General features: G+C 42.4%; 1 protein-coding gene across 1 annotated transcript in view; it reads right to left on the bottom strand.

Annotated features, from left to right (window-relative positions):
* Nucleotides 1-20326, bottom strand: part of RFTN2 (raftlin family member 2) — a 104111-nt gene that overhangs the window by 57693 nt on the left and 26092 nt on the right. Inside the window, exons 2-4 of the mRNA XM_075829945.1 lie at nt 18991-19174; nt 4728-4839; nt 1323-1596 (exon numbers count right to left, since the gene is read on the bottom strand). Of these exons, the coding sequence (XP_075686060.1) occupies nt 1323-1596; nt 4728-4839; nt 18991-19174 (570 nt within the window). The remainder of the gene's footprint in view (nt 1-1322; nt 1597-4727; nt 4840-18990; nt 19175-20326) is intronic.

The raw sequence follows: 20326 nt of genomic DNA, 5'->3' as shown, positions 1-20326 counted from the left end.
TTTCCTGCATTCTTGAAGTCCTATATAGAAGTCTATGGGAAAACGGGCTGAGATAAAGCCATACCCAGAGAATGATGCATTTAGAAAAAAAACACCACAGACCACAAAATTGCCTCAAAAACGCCACAAACCAAAACGCAGTTATGTTTAGCACATTATATATTTTACTATAATTTTTAATGTAACATCTGGCCGCACTAAAATAAAGCACCATAAAACGCTCACAAAAACGCGTCTGTGAATCCAGCCTTACAACAAATAGAGCCATACATTTTTATATTTCTGTCAATTGAGCAGTGTGAGGGCTTGTTTTTGCGGAGTGAGCTCTAGTTTTTATTGCTACCATATTGGGGTACATGCGACTTTTTGATGACTTTTTATTCCATGTTTTTTGGGAGCTAAAGTGACCAAAAAACAGCAATCCTGGCATTCTAATTTTTTAGTTAAATAACGATATATTATAAAATCTTGGATAATTACAGATGTGGCGATACCAGTTATGTTCATTTATTTTTTTAATATCACTTTAGGAAAAAATGGGAAAAAGTTTTTGTTTTTTTTTTAGCTTTTAATATTTTCTTTTGTACATTAAAAGAAAACTTAATTTAACTGCTTTTTTGTTTTTTTATTAGTCCCCCTAGGGGACTTGAACCAGCGGTAATTTCAGCGCTTTCATGATATACGGCAATACGTCGTGCCGTATATCGTGATTTTTACAGGCTCCTATTAAGCCCTGCCTCTGACTCCCAGGCTGCCATAACAACCATCGGAACCCTGTGATTGCTTTGGTGGGCTGTCGGAGGAGGCAATCCCCTCTTTCTAACCACTTAGATGCCGCACTTGTTATTGACTATGGCATATAAGCAGTAAAATGGGCGGAATCGAAATGATCTTTGATTTCACCCGTTACAGTGAGCTTTTGGCTGTAATATACAGCTGACACCCGTTCAGTATGGAGCGTGCTCAGCCCGTGAGGCCGCTCCATACTTTGCCTTGACGACTGCCACGTAGATGTACGTGACATGTCACCAAGGGGTTAAGTGTCAGATATTGTTTTTTGGTGGTGTTATTTTAATCCATAAATTGAGCAGCCACTTAGGTGGCCGCATACATCGTCTACCCCTTGTCCTGGCCCTAATAGGCACTATATACAGCTTTTGTCAGTACATCATCACCGCAGTGGCCTTTCTGATCATTGCCAATTTTGTCAACTACACCAAGGAGAGCAACTTTAGGTGTTTTGTAATTATTTTCCATAGTACACCACATGTGGTGTCAGTAAACATTTTTTAGTTACTTTAATATAAATTATATATCTATACCTTGACATTTTCTTAATTTCGGTAATGTCCCTTCATCTGGGAATACAGAGTCTTGGAAACTTTCATTTCCCAAATTGATTTCTTCATCTATTCCAGATTCGGAAGATTGTCCACTGATAGTTCCTTCTGTCCGTCTTTTAGAAGCATCCTCACTAGAGGTTTTGCTGCTGTTTTGTTCCAGTTTTTGTACATCTACCAGAGTATTTGTAGACTGATGAAAGTGCTTTGCTATAAATCCAACAAAGTTCATGCCTTTTCTGGATGCGTCATTCACCTACATTAAAATATTTTTGTAAATTACCAGAACAACCAGATCAGTCTATACATATCAAGCTATTAAAAGGGGTTGTCCAGTCATAAGAAATTGATGGCCTATCAGGATTGGCCATCAATATCGGATCGGTGGGGGTATGGCTCCCGAAACCCCTGCCGATAAGCTGTTTTGAAGGGGCACTAGGGCTCGTGCGCTGCTTTCCTTTCATTCCTTACCTTCTTGTACCATAAATCGCTGACACACTTGTAGCGGTGGTTCACAGTATTACAGCCTTCTCCTATTCACTTGAATGGGAAAAGGCTGTAATACTGTGAACCGCCGCTACAAGTGTGTCAGCGATTAACAGTACGAGTAGGAAAGGAAAAAAAGCTGATCGGTGGGGGTGCCGGGAGTCGGACCACCACCAATCAGATATTGATGGCCTATCCTGAGGATAGGTCATCAATTTATTATGACTGGACAACCCCTTTAGGACCAATAATTAAATTATCTGTAATACTATACAACAATACATTTATTTTAATGCAAATAAAATTTGATGTGCATACATTTCCAAATGTGTAAGCAGAGAGAATATGAAAATGTAACATAGCAGTGTATATTTAGGAGGGAGAGGTTGCAGTTATACCTAAGTCCTAGTGCCTGATGGAACGGAACATTGGTGCTGGTGGGGCATGTGATGATGCTACTTCACTTTATATTTTAAAATAATATATATACAATCAATACAAATAATGCATTATCCCTTCAAGGGGACCAAGCTAAAATGGTAGACAAGGTTCATTATTGAAATAAGTAGGGTTATACATTTTGAGGCAAAAAAATATGCAAAATGTTTACACCCTGAATGACATCTGTCCCCCAGGATGGTCCACCAGTAGGGCTGCTTGGCGCATCTATATTCTATAATTATAATATATTATATTTCAAATGTGTTACAAGAGAAAATGGGCTGCTCACCCCGAGCGCTGTAATAGGCTATCTCCAGCAGTCCCATAGACTGTGAATGGTACGGAAGTGTGCAAGCGCGACCTGCCACTCCATTGATTCAGTGTAATGGGAACCCCTGTTCGGGTGAACGGTGGAGGTTCCAGCGGTCGGACTTCACCGATCCGCATGTTATCACCTATCCTGTGGTTAGGAGATAACTTTTAATCTTGGTACAACCCCTTTAAATGTTGGCTTACTTTGAATTCACTCATAAAATCCCTAGAGCAGGGAGAGATCAGGTTACAGCTGCCCATAGAAGTCTATGAAGAGGGGAGGGGAAGGAGGATCCATTAGACAGCAGTAAGGAACAGCGTAGCTGTAAATCCAGCACTGGCGTTACAAGGAAGCTGCTGCAGCATTTGTGTCTCTCTCTCACTCTGTAGATGCTTTCTCCTCTTGCTCTCCTCCCCTCTCCATAGACCTCAATTGGCATCTGTAACCTGATCTCTCAGTGGAGCTACAGTAAGGGTATCCTCTCTGCCTCACTAAACAAAGATTCTATGAGTGAGTAAACAGTTAAGAAAACAGGGGGAGGAGAGGAGCCTAAAAGTGGAGAAAGAGGTATTTTCTCTAATGAGATATTACAAAGTTCCATATCTTTGCTTATACTGTTGACTTATGAAGTCATTTGTAACCGCAGTTATGCTTTAAATAATGAAATAAATACTGAAAAGACGGGTATCATTAACATGATTGTTGGATATATTTCTCATTGTAAAAAGAATACGGATTTGATAGATCATTTAATTAAATCGTACAGGCTTAGGCCTCATGCACACGAACGTATTTTTGTCCTCCCGTAAATACTGGTGTAAATACGGGACCTTGGTCACACGTATTCGACCCGTATTGCACCAGTATTTACGGGCACATTTTCGCTGCAAAATTGCACTGCACTAATCGGCAGCCCTTCTCTCTATCAGTGCAGGATGGAGAGAAGGGACAGCCCTTTCCGCGAAAAAAGGAAAATAATTTCATACTTACCCGGCCATTGTCTTGGTGATGCGTCCCTCTCTTGACATCCAGTCCGACCTGCCTGGATGACGCGGCAGTCCATGTGACCGCTGCAGCCTGTGATTGGTTGCAGCGGTCACATGGGTTGAAACGTCATCTCGGGAGGCCGGACTGGAGGAAGAAGCAGGGAGTTCTCGGTAAGTATGAACGTCTTTCTTTTTTTACAGGTTGATCTATATTGTGCTCGGTAGTCACTGTCCAGAGTGCTGAAAGAGTTACTGCTGATCGTTTAACTCTTTCAGCACCATGGACAGTGACTATTTACTGACATCGCCTAGCAACGCTCCCGTAATTATGGGTGCACACACGTAGTCACCCGTAATTACGGGAGCCCCATAGACTTCTATGGGCCTACCCGTGCCGTAATTACGGCCTAAAATAGGACATGTTCTATATTTTTCAACGGCACGGGCACCTTCCCGTAAGCATACGGGGAGGTACCCGTGGACAATAGAAGTCCATGGGCCCGTAAAAACGTGCCGTAATTACGGCCCGCAATTACGGGCGTTTTTACGGTCGTGTGCATGGGGCCTAACTAAGGACTTTGTGAGTAAAAGCATAAATGTGTAAGTGAAAAAAAATATTGATAGTATGGATTGCCTTTTTTTGGGTAGTTCCAAACACCAAGATGTTGATATCTTTGAAGGCTTTCCTTTGACAGATAGTTGTCTTTGAACAGATTATCTTTTTTATAGTTCTAAGCAAGACATAATTATTATTGTATGTGTGATTGTGGGGGTAGGGCATAGTATTTTTAATTATGTAGAATATTTTAATATTTACAATTTATTGGTCTTGATATCAGAAAACTCCCCTTTAAACTTTCTAGTTGTTACATTTGCTCAAGGGCAAAATCTAGAGTGGACTATATTCAAATAGCATTCACCACCTTATTTTGAGCCCTCTAAGCCAGTGTACTATGTGATACTAGATCTTGGCCACATGATCAGTACTTCAGTGTGGGTATTGTTGATATTCTTCTGTTTAATTAAATTTGTACTAATGGGAGATGCATTCAATTGACTTTACCCCCTAAATATAATATCTAAAGATAGACGTAGAATAATTAAAACAACTTAATAATAACAGTCAACCAGCATAATCCACATTAAAAAAGGAGGGAATACTTTTTCAAGTAGAATTTTCATGCCTTCATTTGTCAGAGCTTCATATAGTGACATCCATTCTTCAATAACAAGACTGGCCTGTTTTTGTCCTGTGGATACTGCATGCTTTTGACTAAAATAAAGAAAAATGGGGTTGTTATTTCTTTCATTGTTTAACTAATTAACAAGTTAATTAGTCAACGAGGGCAAAAAATTGAATTGTCATTGTATGCATTCCCATATGTGTCTTTCTCGATCAAATAAAATGCAAAACCATGCTCTAAAGAATCTAATAAACTAATTTGAGGAATTTAAGATACCAAATTTTTTTAAATATTTTAGTAGATTTCTAGTTGGTTAATACATGTATTTTCGTATCAATTTCCAATATAATTAAACAAAAATAATGTTCATATTGTTTCATTTTTCTGAAATGAAAAAATAAATTAATTCATTGGATTGTTCAAGATTATTTCACTGTACATTGCTGGGGAAATGTATTTTAAACGTAACTATTTAAAGCATACAGTTAACCAACATCAGCTAGCACAGTGTGGAAGTGTAATTACCTGTAGTTAAATAACCAAAAAGGGACTAATTAAAGTCAGTTAAATGAACACAGGCTTGATTACAGCAAGTCCTGTTCAATGTAACCATCACAGGGAGGGGCTTGCTGATGCAGGAGTGAGGACGCAGGTTACTGGAGCACAGTAGCTAACCTGCTCCCCTGCTGATGATACAACTCAACCAGCAATATATTTTGGCCAGATGGGAAGGAGGAAGATGCTTGAGCCTCCTGCTGCCTCCACAGACCCTTAACCCGGGTCCATTAAACAATATTTCGGCTGTACAGCTTCTCTTCTGCACAATGCAGCCGAACCAAAGATGGCCCTGGCGGCGCTCTCGGCGAAGTCCTCACATGGGTCTTGTACCCCCCTGCATCTTCTCCCCAGCACCCCAAAGCTGCACACAGCCTAAGTGAGTAGGAATCAGAGGATGATTTGGACATCACTTCTTACCTGAAACCTCTCCCTACCAAGAGGGATGTGGAAAAATGTGTCAGCAGACTGTAGGAGAGTTATAAGAAAGAAATTAATAGGCAGCAGGAGGCCACTGCATAGAGGCTTGATTTGCATCATTCTATATTACAGGCACATTGTGCCAACATTTCTAAACTCCTCCCTATGCAAGAGGACATTGAAAACCAACATCGGCTGAATAATTTTAGAATTAGTGGTCTCCCGGAGTCTGTATCCCCTCAGGAACTGATTGCTTCTGATCAACTACTGTTTTATGCCCCTTTGGGGTATGGGACAAATGGCCCCATTGAGATTGAAGGAAACTACCATTTCCTTGGGACTAAAACACCAGATAAGTACACTTCTATTAAGTCAAGGATAACATCATGGCAGCAGCCAGGGAACGGGAGTCTGTTTCCTTTAAAGGAAATAATATACTTATTTTTCCTGATCTTGCAAGGCGCACTCTACAGCTCTGCAGAGCTCTGAAACGTCTGCTTGAGGCTCTATAGGCTAAAGAAATTCCGTAAGATTTTGGTTTCCCCTTTCAACTTGTTGCCAGATATAATAGAAGAACGGCTATGTTAAAACAATTAGGAGACATCCCTAAATTCATGGGTGCCTTGCAATTACCCCTTGTCAGTCTCCCTGACTGAACATCTCTCCCACAACTGTTGGACCTACCTAGCAAAGACATGTGGCAAATAGTCTTTCGCAAGTTTTGCTCTCCCAGATTTCTCCACACCAAGGTGATGCGACCTGATTAGGTTACAACATATTTCTGGATCTGCTTTGTCTCCACTGATATTAAGCTAGTCTAAACATTGGGACCTTCAATTGAATGTTCTGTCTGCAATGGGCTCAGGCAACGTGTGTCTGATCGCCATCGCTCCTAGGTTCTGGACTACTATTTTGTTTCACAATTGGCTGCTATGAACGGAGTTTCCACTTCTACAGGAATTTTTCTGCTTTTGCTTTTGTCTGCTCTTAGGGGATGGACCTTTCCGCACTGAACTCTTCAGCATTTTCCGGAAGATCTCCATCAGCATATTCTGATAGACCTCCTTCTGCATCTGGGTCCATCATGTTCTGACAAATTATACTATTTTTGTACTCGGTCTGTTCTGCTGATTTATAACATTCTGAACCTAGCTTTTTACTACTGTTTCATGATTTACGCAGGTTGGTTAATGTGTGTGTAATGCTTGTGGTGCGTGGATGAGGGTTTTTATTGGGTGATAGGAGTATAGTTTTCCCTCTTCTTTTTGGGCTTTCATTCTCCCCACTTAGGACTGATGGAGTGCTAGTCTCCCATCACTAGGGTTGCCTTGCTTGTATAGCCTCCATGGCCAGTTGTTGTTTCTGGGTTGTCTTATATTGTCTCTTTTCCCTTCTGTTCCTTCATTTTTGTTATTTTTTCCCTCCTCCTCATCTTCTTAATTCTGCTATGGGATTTAGTTCCTCTATGGTTATAATATGCTATGGATTATTTATCGATTAGGTCATTTAATATAATGGGTGTAAATCAACTCGAGAAGAGATGCTAAATGTCCTATTTCATACAAAAGAAGAGAATTCTCGTTGCTTTATTGCAGGACACCCATTTCAATACCTTGGCTTGTCCAAATATTTGAGACCCCTATTATCCAATTTGGTATAATTTCACCAATGATGAAGCTAAATCCAAAGGCGTTTCTATAGCTTTTCATAAAACATTTAAACCCACCGCACTGAAATCCCAGATTGATCCACAAGGTCAATATCTCCTTTTTTAAATTTCATTTTCATCTCGTTTACTGACCATTGCTGATGTTTTATTTCCTAACCAGGGTCAAGTGGATTTCGCTCTTGAATTCCTGCATATCCTGGACAAATTTGCTGACTCTTTTCAAGGCATTTTTGGTGGGGTTTTCCACTGGGTGTGCTACCCCTTGCTGGATTCCTCAGTAGACCTTTTCCTGTCTTTTTTTTTAGCAACTCATAGACTAAGGGAAGAGTTCCACAAGAGATGCTTGATAGATGTGTGCTGGGTTCTTCATTCTGATGTTAAATACTACACATTTGTCTCTTGCGCACTCCATGTACTGTATAGTCGAATAGACATAATTTTTGTCAGTCATCCCTTATTGTCCATAACCACTGGTGCTTCCATTGACTCCAAAGTCTGGTCTGACCATGCCCATGTACTACTGAAATTGCAGACTTCCATGTGTCCCTCCTGCCTATTTTCTTGGAGACTCAACGACAATTTACTTAAGGATGTACCGTATTGTGTAAAGCAGCTTATAACTTTACTATTAGTGACTTCCTCCATCACCACGAAGGGGACACTTCTGCTCCCTTGAAGTGGGACGCCCAGAAGTGCATTCTCAGGGGTGTTTTTATCTCTCATGGTTCCAGACTGAAAAAAAAATCAGATCTGCCAAATTGAAAGCGCTGTTCTCTAAACTGACTTAGTTGGAAGCTGTTAATAGGAAGTCCTTCTCTGTTGCTATGCAACTTTAAATTTCTAATACTAGGCTGAAATTCCTTAGCTGCCTAAATCAGAAGTCGCTGTGTCTCCGAGAAAGGGCTAATAGAAGGTACTATAAATATGCTGACAAAAGTGGCAGATGGCTCTCACCAGCTCTTCGTCCTAGGCTATCTTCCTCATATATACTTTCCCTGAATTCTCCATCTTGAGGTCCTATAGACTCTACTTCTCATATTAAAGAGGAATTCTGGGCTTTTTACACTAACCTTTATAACAGTAAAAAGTATTCTGACCTTCCCTCCAAGCAATATGGAGAGAAAATGAAGGACTGTATTACTAGAACTAAACTACCTTCCCTAGCACCAGATGTTTGGGAGAATCTAGAACATCCATTCGAGCCTGAGGAATTGGAGGTCAACATCAAAAAGCTGAAAAACATGAAGAGTCCTGGTCCAGACGGCTTTTCAAACCATTTTTATAAACTCTTTCAACCGACCTTTTCCCCTCTATTGTTGTCCTCTTTTAATGTAATTGCCTTGGGTGCCCTCTTTCCTCCTCAGGTTTTAACGACACACCTGACTGTTATCCCTATGTATAATAAAGATCCCAATGTTTGTGGTAATTACCGGCCTATTTCCTTATAAACGATGATATAAAATTATACTCCAAGATGATTGCCACAAGATTGCATTCCTTGCCTCCCTCCCTAATCCACACTGACCAAGTTGGGTTTGTGTTGGGGAGAGAGGCAAGAGGCAACATCATCAAGACGGTTTCTCTTATTGCGCATGCCAGACCAGCTAAAATCCTGATGTGTCTTTTATCTATGGATGCCAAAAAGGAATTTGATTGAATCAGTAGGGAATTTATGCATATGGTCCTGGAGAGCATCGGAATAGGCCCGAAATTGCTCTCTTGTATCATGGCATTTTTTACCAACTCCTTGGTTCAGGATAGGATTAATGGCACTTTGACCCCCTCATTCCCCATTTGCAATGGTACAAGAAAGAGGTGTCCTCTTTCGCCCCTTCTATACATACTGGCGATGGAACATCTTTCAAATGTGCTGAGGCCATTCATAGTAATGCCTACAAGCTTTCTTTGTCTGCAAACAAACTTTTACAATATGTCACATCCCCAATGTAGTTTTTTGCTCTCGATTCTAGCAGAGTTTGAGCAATATGGTTCTTTGGGCAACTTCAAAGCAGACATGCATAAATCTGAGTTATGTAATATTTCACTCCCTCCTGATGTTCAATCTTCTATATGCACCCACTTCCCTTTTAGGTTTCAGCCATACTCTCTTTGCTGACCTTAATGATCTCTATGTGAATAATTTTGTACCCCTATCAGAGGCGTAACTTGAAACTCCTGGGCCCCAATGCAAAATCTATAAAAGGGCCCCTACATACCATATATAATTTATAATACTAATGTCTTAAGGGGCTGAGGGGCTTTTGGGCCCCCTCAGTCCCAAGGGCCTGGGTGCGAATGCAATCTCTACACACCCTATAGCTATGCTCTTGACGACCCCTATTAAAAGCCGAGGAGAGGGACCTGCTTAAAAGGAAATCCCCCATGCTATCCTGGTTTAGTAGAATGGCGTCACTTAAAATGGACGTCCTTTCCATGATTCTTTATTTCCTCCAGACGATAAGCATTGCCATTCCACTTATCTTTTTTACTAAATTGCATGCGCTCTCAACCAAATTTATTTGGGCTCCCAGCTCCTGAGACTAAGTTATTCGCTCCTAACTCACCATCATGACAGGGGAGGGACAGGTTTACCGGACTTACGTCTTTATTATTTAGCCGTGGTCTGTGCTCGGGTTCTGGATTTAATCACCATTCACTGTCATGCTTGTGGGGTATGTGGACCCACTAGGCCGCTCCGTAGCGGAGAAGCAGCTGGCCAAACAACAGTCAATAACAGTCTCTCGGATAAGAGTACCTGGGGAGAAGATCTGGCAGATACTCGAAGTAGAAGACACGTGGCTCAGATGATGTTTGGCGTGGCAGATGACACCGGACATGGCAGACGACTCCAGACGTGGCAGATGACATCAGACATGGCAGATGAGGCACACAAAACTCCAACAATAAGCTTAGACTCAGGAGCAAAGACAGCAACAGGATACAGGAAACAGGATACGGGAACACTGCGACCATTTGCATAGACGAACACAGGAATACAAACATTGCTCAGGCAAGGAGCGAAAGAGCAGTGTCATTTAAATAGTCCAGGGTGCACAGAGATTGGCTAGGGAACGTTTACTTTGATGCGTGCACGCACCCTATGGGCGGCAATGGGGAACTGCAGTCGAGTGTGCTGGCGTCTCTGGGTGGACAGATGCCGACGGGAAGAGTGTGTCCCGTGGTCGCGGATGCCAGAGGTAAGTAGGTTGTGCTGGCGGTCCGGGACCGCGGGCACAACAGTACCCCTCTTATGCCCCCTCTTCTTAAGTCCGGAGCATAGGAGGAACTTTTTGATGAGAATTGGGGCATGGATGTTCTCCTCTGGCTCCCAAGGCCTCTCCTCAGGACCAAACCTTTTCCAGTCAACCAGATAGAAAGTCTTACCTCCTACCCTCTTGTAGTCCAGAATCTCCTTCACCTCAAAGATGTCAGAAGAACTGCTGGGAGCAACTGCAGAATGAGGAGATTTACTATAGCAGTTCAGGACCACAGGCTTCAGGAAGGATAAATGAAATGAGTTGGGGATTCTGAGGGTAGGAGGCAGCTGAAGCTTATAGCATACAGGGTTTATTTGTTGCAGAACTTCGAAAGGTCAGGTGAACCTGGAAGCAAATTTGTAAGAGGTAATTTTTAAACAAATATTTATTTAAGATAGCCAGACCTTGGTTTCAGGAAGAAACTGAAGAGGTACTCTTCTCTCCCTATCAGCATTCCTCTTCATGCAGTCGACCACCCATAGGATAGAGGACCTTGTCTGCTGCCAGATATGAAGAAAGTCTCCAAATCCAGAGTTAGCTGCAGGTACTTGAGACGTAGCAGGCACTGCAAGAAAAACACGTGGATGCTGGCTGTATATGATGAAGAATAGAGTAGAGGCACTAGATTCACTCGTGTGGTTGTTGTAGGAGAACTCGTCCCAGGGTAGAAGCTGCTCCCAGTTGTCATGCTGAACAGAAATGAAATGATGAAGGTAATTCTCCAATATTTGATTAATTCTCTTGACTTGGCCATAAGCTGAGGATGATAGGCAGATGAAAAGTCCAATTATACATCATGGAGTTTACAGAGGGCTCTCCAGAATTTCGAAGTGAATTGTACCACCCAATCTGACACAATACGGAGAGGCAGTCTGTGCAGATGGAAGATCTTCTGTATGAATAAATTTGCCAGATGGGGAGCAGAGGGAAAACCCGTTAGTGGGATGAAATGTGCCATCTTAGAAAAACAGTGCACTACCACCCAGACAGTAGTGCATCCAGCCGAAGGAGGAAGGTCAGTAATGAAGTTCATTGCAATATGTTGCCAGGGGGCATCAGGCACTGGCAGGGGTTGGAGTAGGCCAGCAGGTCTGGAGTGAGCAGATTTATTAGAGGCACAGATAGTACAGGAAGAGACAAAGTCCACAACATCCTTAGACAGGTATTGACGAGCAATAAGGTCCCGAGTTTTACGCATGCCAGAGTGCCCAGCCAGCTTGGAACTATGTCCCCAGTGGAGAATATTTTTCCTGTCAGCTAAATGAACAAAGGTCTTCCCTGGCGGAATGTGTCTTATTTGAAGAGGATTGACAAAAATAATCTTGGAAGGATCTATAATTTATTGCGGAGTCTGTTCAGAGTAATCTGTCTCAAACGATCAAGACAAAGCATCAGCCCTCACATTCTTGTTTTGGGACAGAAGTGGAGCACAAATTGTAATCGGTCGAAGAACAATGACCACCTGGCTTGACGAGGATTTAAATGTTGAGCAGACCGGAGGTAGGTAAGATTCCTGTGGTTCGTGTAGATGATAGGATGTATGGTGCCATCCAGCAAATGTCTCCATTGTTCCAAGGCCAACTTGATGGCCAGTAACTCCCGATCCCCAATGGAGTAATTGCGCTCTGCTGGAGATAATAGTTTTGAGTAGTAGCCATACACCACTGCCTAACCCTTGGGGTTTTTCTGGAACAGAAGTGCACCTGCACCAAAGAAGAAGCATCAACTTCTAAAGAGAGCTGTCAAGATACGTCAGGATGGTGAAGAATCGAGCCTGAAGTGAAGGCACTCTTGAGACTGAAAAACTCTGACTCCGCCTTCAGGGTCCACACTTTGGCATTCACCCCCTTCTTAGTAAGGGCAGAGATAGGAGCATTTAGCGATGAGAAGTTTGGGATAGACTGCCGGTAGAAATTTGCAAATCCTAGAAATCGCTGTATAGCCCGAAGGCCCTGAGGACGTGGCCACTCCAAGACAGACTTCACCTTCTCTGGAACCATCTTGAGTCCACGATCAGAGACAATATAGTCCAGGAAAGGCAGAGAATTCTTCTCAAATATGCACTTTCAAGTTTAGCATACAGACTATTCTCTCTTAGCCGCAACCGGACTTGATGAACATGCTTCCGATGCGTCGTCATATCTGGTGAGTAGATCAGGATGTCGTCCAAATCACGCAGTCATAGAGGAGATCCTGGAAGATGTCATTCACAAATTCCTGAAATACCGCTAGAGCATTACACAGACCAAAGGGCATCACGAGATACTTGTAGTGTTCATCTCGAGTGTTGAATGAGGTGTTCCATTCGTCACCTTGATGGATCTGAATCAGGTTGTAAGCCCCACGTAAGTCCAGCTTGGTAAAAATCTTGGCTCCACAAATGCAATAAAAGAGCTTTGAGATCAGTGGCAAGGGGTACTTGTTCTTGACCGTGATTTGGTTAAAACCACAGTAATCAATACAGAGTTGAAGAGATCCATCTTTCTTTTTAACGAAAAAGGATCCGGCTCCGGCCGGAGAAGAAGACTTCCGGATGAACCCCCTCTCAAGGTTCTCCTCGACATAGGCCGACATGTCCTGGGTCTCTGGCAATGAGAGAGGATATACCTGCCAACGAGAAGCTAAGACATCTGGGAGTAGTTCAATAGGGCAATTGTAGAAATGAAGAGGGGGAAGAACCTCAGCTTATCCCGCATAGTGTTTGGGTAGTCCAGAAGGTGACTGAGGCAGAAGAGACTGGATAGGACGAACCTGTGGCAGACAGCGGTGGAGACACTTGGAGCCCCATTGGAGGACCTCTCCGGTGTTCCAGTCGAGAACCTGAGTATGTAAACGAAGCTAAGGCAGGCCCAGCAGAAAAGGGTGTATGGCTTTAGACAGGACTTAGAAAACAATCTGTTCTGCGTGTAGGATTCAGACTTGAAGTCTCAGCGGTTTTGTCAAGAACAGTATAGGATTGGCAGTGGTTGCCCATTCACAGAAGCGACTGCCAGGGGTCTCTCTAGAGGAAGCATGGGCAAATAAAGACGATCTACTAGATCCTGCTGAATATAATTTGCAGCGGCCCTGGAATCCAGATAGGCAGAGACATTATGTGATTTCTCACCAGTAACAATGGTCACTGGAATGGACAGTTTGGTAGAGGATTTGGTAGTTGGCGTCGTTCCACCTAGAGTTGTCTCTCTAACCAACCCTAGGTGCTGGAGTTTCCCAGCTTCTGAGGACATCGATGTACAAAATGGCCTCTGTGGCCGCAATACAAAAATAGTCCAGAAGTGTGTCTATGCTATTTCTCCTGGTCGGATAATTAGAGTCGGTCCACTTGTTTGGGTGGAACAACAGAAGAGAGCAGTAGAGGTTTCTGGAACTTGGGTGCCAGTCTGGAGAGTTATCTGTCCCGGCAAAACTCCTGGGCCCGCTCCTGGATTCTCATGTTGATCCGGGGTCGCCAACAAAATGAGGACATCCAGGGTGGATAGGAGTCATGAACGGCTAGCTCGTCATTTATTTGCGGGGACAGTCCTTGTCAGAAGGTAACATCTAAAGCCTCATTGTTCCAGGCAAGTTCCGCTGCCAGGGTACGGAACTGAATGGCATGTTCTCCAACCGTGGTTTCTCCTTGACAGAGGGTCAGAAGAGAAGCAGCTGTGGAACATGACCGACCAGGTTCCTCAAAGACTATCCTCGGAAAGTATATAGAAACAACTGCAAATTGGAAGTCTTTGGTCCCTCACGTTCCCATATAGCAGGGGTAAGGAACATTTGGCCCAATAGTATAGCTATGCTGTTTTCTTCTTCATGGTCAGAAATCAGCCGGAGCACAGAGGGGTGGAACTGGGTTTAGGGGGCCCCCTTATGGAGATAGGTGCGGGTCCCAGAGGTGGGACCCGCATCTATCTGACATTTATGACATATCCAGTGGATATATTATAAATGTCCCTCATGGGAAAACCCCTTGAAGTAAATAAGTCAGAACAACTTACTGCTGTGAGCAGTTCTTTTCAAAACTTAACATTGCAAAGAGTCGACTGCGCTCCAGACTGACTGACACAGTAGCAACATTATGAATACTGGCTAACATCACACGCCTCACCAAAGAGAAGCAGTTTCACCCCTCACACTAGGGGTGAGTTTATTAAATGTTTGACTAAATATAGCAGGTTATTTTTTAAGTTGATAATTTTGTATGATCCGCAAATGATGTTCTAAATATCCAAATGGCCCTTGGCAGAAAAAAGGTTCCCCACCCCTGCCATAGGATTATCCCATGCCAGGGCCTTGCCAGAGAGGAGAGACGATGAAGGCAATCTTGGTCTAATCGGAGGGAAACAGAATTGTATGCAGCTTGAAGTAGAACTGGCATTGGTTAATGAAACCTCTGCAAGTCTTCGCAGCTGTGTCGTAGCGAGATGGTAGCGGCAGAGAGATTCCAGAATCAGCACTGACAGGAGAAGCAGCAGAAGGAGAAACTGTAGGAGGATCCAAATGATGCACAATGGAGTTCACTGTCTGTAGGAGCTGATCCTTCTATATCCGGAGGTCACGCATGTCTGCTTGGAATGCCGTCGTAGCCTTGGGCTGACCAGCGGGATCCATGGCCTGAGCATACTGTCACTCCTGTGGGGTATGTGGACCTACTAGCGGAGATCAGCTGGCCAAAGAACAGTCAATAACAGTCTCTCGGATAAGTGTACCTGGGGAGATGATCTGGCAAATACTCGAAGTGGCAGACACGTGGCTCAGAGGATGCTAGTCATGACAGATGACACCGGATGTGTCAGATGACACCAGACATGGCAGACGACACCAGACATGGCAGACGACACCAGACATGGAAGACGACACCAGACGTGGCAGATAACACCAGACGTGGAAGATGAGGCACACACGACTTCAACAATAGGCTTAGGCTCAGGAACAAAGACAGAAACAGGATACGGGAAGCAGGTTACGGGAACACTGTGAGCAGGATACAACTAAGGGACCATTTGCATAGACGAACATAGGAATACAAACAACGCTCAAACCAGGAGGGAAAGGGCAGGGTCCTTTAAATAGTCCTGGGTGCAAAGGGATTGGCTAGGGAACTTTTACTTTGGTGCGCGCAGGCCTTTTAAGTCCGGGAGGAGCGAACACTCTATGGGCGACAGTGGGGAACTGCAGCCGCGTGTGATGGCGTCTCGAGGAGGAGAGGCTCCGGCAGGAAGAGTGTGTCCCCTGCCAGGGGTAAGTAGGTTGTGCTGGCAGTCTGCGACCACGGGCACAACAATAAGATCACCTCTAAGGCGCCTTTTTTCCAAGCTGAATAAGCCCAATTTCTCTAGCCTATCATTTTAAGCGACACCTCCCATCCCATTTACTTATCTAGTCGCCTACCATTGAACCCTCTCCAGTTCTCCTATATCCTTTTTACAATGTGAGCTTAAAACTGAATTCGATATTCAAGATGTGGCCTTACAAGGGAGTTATAAAAGGGTTATATTACATTTGAATCACAGGTTTTTAACTCTTTTTATAAAATTCTATTTGCTTTTGTAGCTGCTGCCTGACATTGAGTGCTGCTGTTTAGCTCATTTGTTACCAGAGTTCCCAGGTCCTTCTCTTGTTCCATTATCCCCAGTTTTTTTCCATTTAATGTATATGCATTAATATTATTATTGCGTCCTAGGCACATTAAATTTCATGTGCCATGTTTTTGCCCAAGCTGCCATCTTATCTAGGTCTTTCTGTAATATTTTATAGTCAAGCTGAGTTTTAAGTGTCCTACAAAGTTTTGTATCGTCAGCAAAAACTGACACCTTACTATAAATCCCATCCACAAGGTAATTAATAAAGAGATTAAAAATAATTGTGCCTAACATCGATCCTTGTGGTACCCTACTGCTGACTTCAGCCCATTTTGAGTACCTCCAGGTAGAAGTATCTTCTTGGATGAGCGCTGAGGTGATGTGTTGAAGGAGAAGGCCAAAAGTGTAAACACAGCGTGATCCTGCGATTGAAGATGAGATCACACTGTGCAGGGAAGGGGAGAAGATGTATGACGCTGATTGGACAGCGTCATACAGACAACACAAACACCGCCCACAGAGAAAGAGCAGCGTTACTGCCCCTTTGGCTAGCATAGCTTTATTTGCATATTTAGAAATAAGCTCATAACTTTTAAAATAATAAATGTTTTCACTGAAATTATAAGCATGGCAAGGCCTATCAGATTAGTTCAGAGATTTGGCATTACTAAACTAGTGACAGATCCCTGTCCCATCGCTAATCTGCCTATTTACGTCGGGAGAGGGTTATTTAAAAATGGCGCCTGCTCGTCTTCTGTACTGCCAGGTTTCTGCTGTGTTACACAACAGGGACCCAGTGGCAATGCTTGCGATCAGAGACATCTCTAAACGCAAGCATTTAACCCATCAGATGCCGTGGTCAGATGTGACCAGCGGCATCTAAGGTTTTTTTTACTTTCTACTTCACATTGGGGCCTGTCACCGGCTCCCACGCGGCGAGATCTCAGGAGCCAGTGTGTTCTTATGGGCAGCCGGAAGCCTTCTGAACGCTCCCAGACTCGCTATAGGAATATTGCTTTTGAGCTCTGCCTGTGGCAGGTCTCAATAGCAATGCACTGATTTTGCCATAGACTGCAATACTGTAATATTAGGGGGGGGGGGCTAAAAAATTAAAAAATGCTTTCAAAAATATATAAAAATTCAAATCACCCCCCTTTCCCTAGATCACATATAAAAAATAAACATATACAAATTAGGTATCCCCGCGCTGAAAATGCCTGAACTATAAAAATATTTAAATATTTATCCAATACGGTGAACGCCGTAGTAGGAAAAAATATAAAAATGTCCGAATTGCCTTTTTTTTTGCCACTTCAAAACCCACAAAAACTTGAATGAAACATGATCGAAATGCTAGACATTTCCCAAAACGGTATCAATAAAAACATCTTTCCCCATACAAAAAGACGCCTTACACAGCTCTATACACATAAATATAAAAAAGTTATGGGTGTCACAATAAGGCGAGGAGGAAAAAACAAAAGCATAAAAATGAAAATGAGTCTTGTCCTGTAAACGGGTAAAGGGCCTAACTACATTACAAGAAAACATTCCCCACACCCTTAGGCTGGGTCCTCATGGGCCGGATCTGCTGAGTAAAAGTACACAGTGTATCCAACCTTGAACCGGCAGTGAATTCTGCCCGAAAAAATGCACGAAATTGTGGTGCAGTTTTTTGGGTGGATTCTCCGCTGCGGAATACAGCTCTTGAAAAAAGAAAAGTCTGTCTATTGTCCATGCAGTCCGACCTTCTGCTATGACGCTGCAGCTTCTGATTGGCTGCAGAGGTCACATGGGATGAAACGTCATCCCAGGAGGCTGACCTGGACGGACACCAGAAGAAAGTGTCGCTATGACAACGGCCAGACTGTGAGTATAGACTTTTTTTTATTAATTTTGCACCAATTATTATTTAATTTTCGATTTTTTACAGTGGAATTGCAGCATTTCCTTGATAACACTTGACATTTTGTTGCGGGTTTTACAGTTACCTATAGAATTCAATGGGGAAAACCGACAGCATACGAGCAACAAATCCGCAGCATAATTTGATATGCTGCAGAGCAAAAAAACGCAACACAGGTAAATTTATGAACATTTTCGCTGTAGATTTTTTTTCCAGCGTGTGCATGAGAATTATTCAAATCTCATTCCCTTTACTGCTACTGTAAATGCTGTGAGGATTCCACACATAATTCAATTGCGGAAATTCTGCAGCATTTACGTGGGAACCCAGCCTTATGCTACTATTCCCAGCTTGACTAATTTGTCAAATTCAGAATTTATTCATGTGATATATGCCAGTTTCTGACCCTACCAACTGTATGGTGTATGGCGCAAAAGAAGTAAATATTTTTTGGGCCAGGCAACATTTTTTCAATCTTTTCTCGTTTTGTTCTCACTATAGCCTAAGTTTCCTTTTCTTAGCTGATAAGATTTCCCCAGTGTGGTAGTCTATGACTGTAACCCATCCTCTACAAGATTGAAATGCTGACTTTAGAAACGTCCTTCTAATGATCAATTTTATAATATCATGTGAAAGCAGAAAAACATTGTCCAAAAAAAGCCTGGAAAAGAAAGGCCGTACTACTTGAGAGATTAAATCCAATTTTTATCACTATACAAGCAACTGATACACAGAGCTATATCAATTGGTCCTACCACAGTGAGTTTCTATTACATTTTAAGCTAATTAGATATCTTCATTAAGAAGCTGGTGTTCAGGTGTAAATAATAAAGTGTTGCATGAATGATGTTGACATAGCAACTTACCTTAATTTAAGTCGATATAGTACTACTCGATACAAGTAACTAATGGGTAAGTGCCTTCTACGACCGCTAGAAACAATAATTGGATGGACTGCAGCAACCATATATCCTCGTAAGTAGTATTCCTCTACCTTGCTTGGAATATCAAGCAAAGATTTAATCTTAATGGAATTGATATTCACCGATGCTATAAAAAAAAAAACAGTAATTATTAATTACTTTGTATTATATACCCTGATAAGCCTCAAATTTTAAGTGATATTATGATCTCATAAATTTAAAGAGGATTTTTAATATTGGTCTAATAATAAAGTCAAATACATAAAAGTTTACATAGTTACATAGGTTGAAAAAAGACACAGGTCCATCAAGTCCAACCTTTCTCAATAAATTACACATCATTCATTGCTTAATTAATTGTAACCCTCAATGCCTTTCGTCAGTAAATAATAATCTAGCTTTTGTTTTAAATGTTGACATAGTATCTGCCATTATTACCTCTTGGGGTAGGGCATTCCATAGTTTGACAACTCTAACTGTAAAGAACCCTTTTCTATATTGATGTCTGAAACTTCTTTCTTCCACACGTAATGAATGTCCCCTGGTCCTTTTTTAGGAAAGGACAGATTATATGCTAGTACTTTGTATTGACCTCACATATTTATACATGTTAATAAGATCGCCTCTACGGTTCTTTTTCTAAGCTGAACAAGCCCAATTTCTGTTGCCCTTCATTGTAAACGACACCTCCCATCCCAATTAATAATCTAGTTGCCCACCTTTGAACCCTCTCCAGGTCTCCTATATCCTTTGTACAATGGGGAACCCAATACTGAATTCCATATTTAAGAAGTGGCCTTACAAGGGATTTATAGAAGGGTACCATCACAGTTTTTTTCTCTCTTTTTATACACCCTAAAATCCTATTTGCTTTTGCAGCTACCTCCCATTGATTTCAATGGGAGGTCAGAGGCGGTAACCGCTCGAAGAAAGAGCATACCAGTTTTTTTTACGCGAGCTGCCAAAAGCCGCCCGGGAAAAAAAAACGTCTCTTCCTCCCACTGAAATCAATGGGGGGTTATTTGGGCCGCTTTTAGCGCTTATTCTGATGTAGTTTCCATGTCAAAATCAGTGCCAAAAAACTCTGTGTGAACTGACCCTCATAGTGCCCTTGAAAAATCACAGCTGTGCTGTCATTGGTTGCTTTAGCCAACAAAGAATTTTTTTCTGTTCGACAGTTTTCATATATTTCACACACAAATCACTGAAAATAATTATATACAATTTTTATTCTCAGGATGGATGCCAGAGGCTACATGTGCGACGTCGACGTTTCGGT

This window comes from Rhinoderma darwinii, chromosome 6 (assembly GCF_050947455.1).
Source record: "Rhinoderma darwinii isolate aRhiDar2 chromosome 6, aRhiDar2.hap1, whole genome shotgun sequence".
NCBI lineage: Eukaryota > Metazoa > Chordata > Amphibia > Anura > Rhinodermatidae > Rhinoderma > Rhinoderma darwinii.
This window is presented reverse-complemented; position numbering and strand designations above follow the sequence as displayed.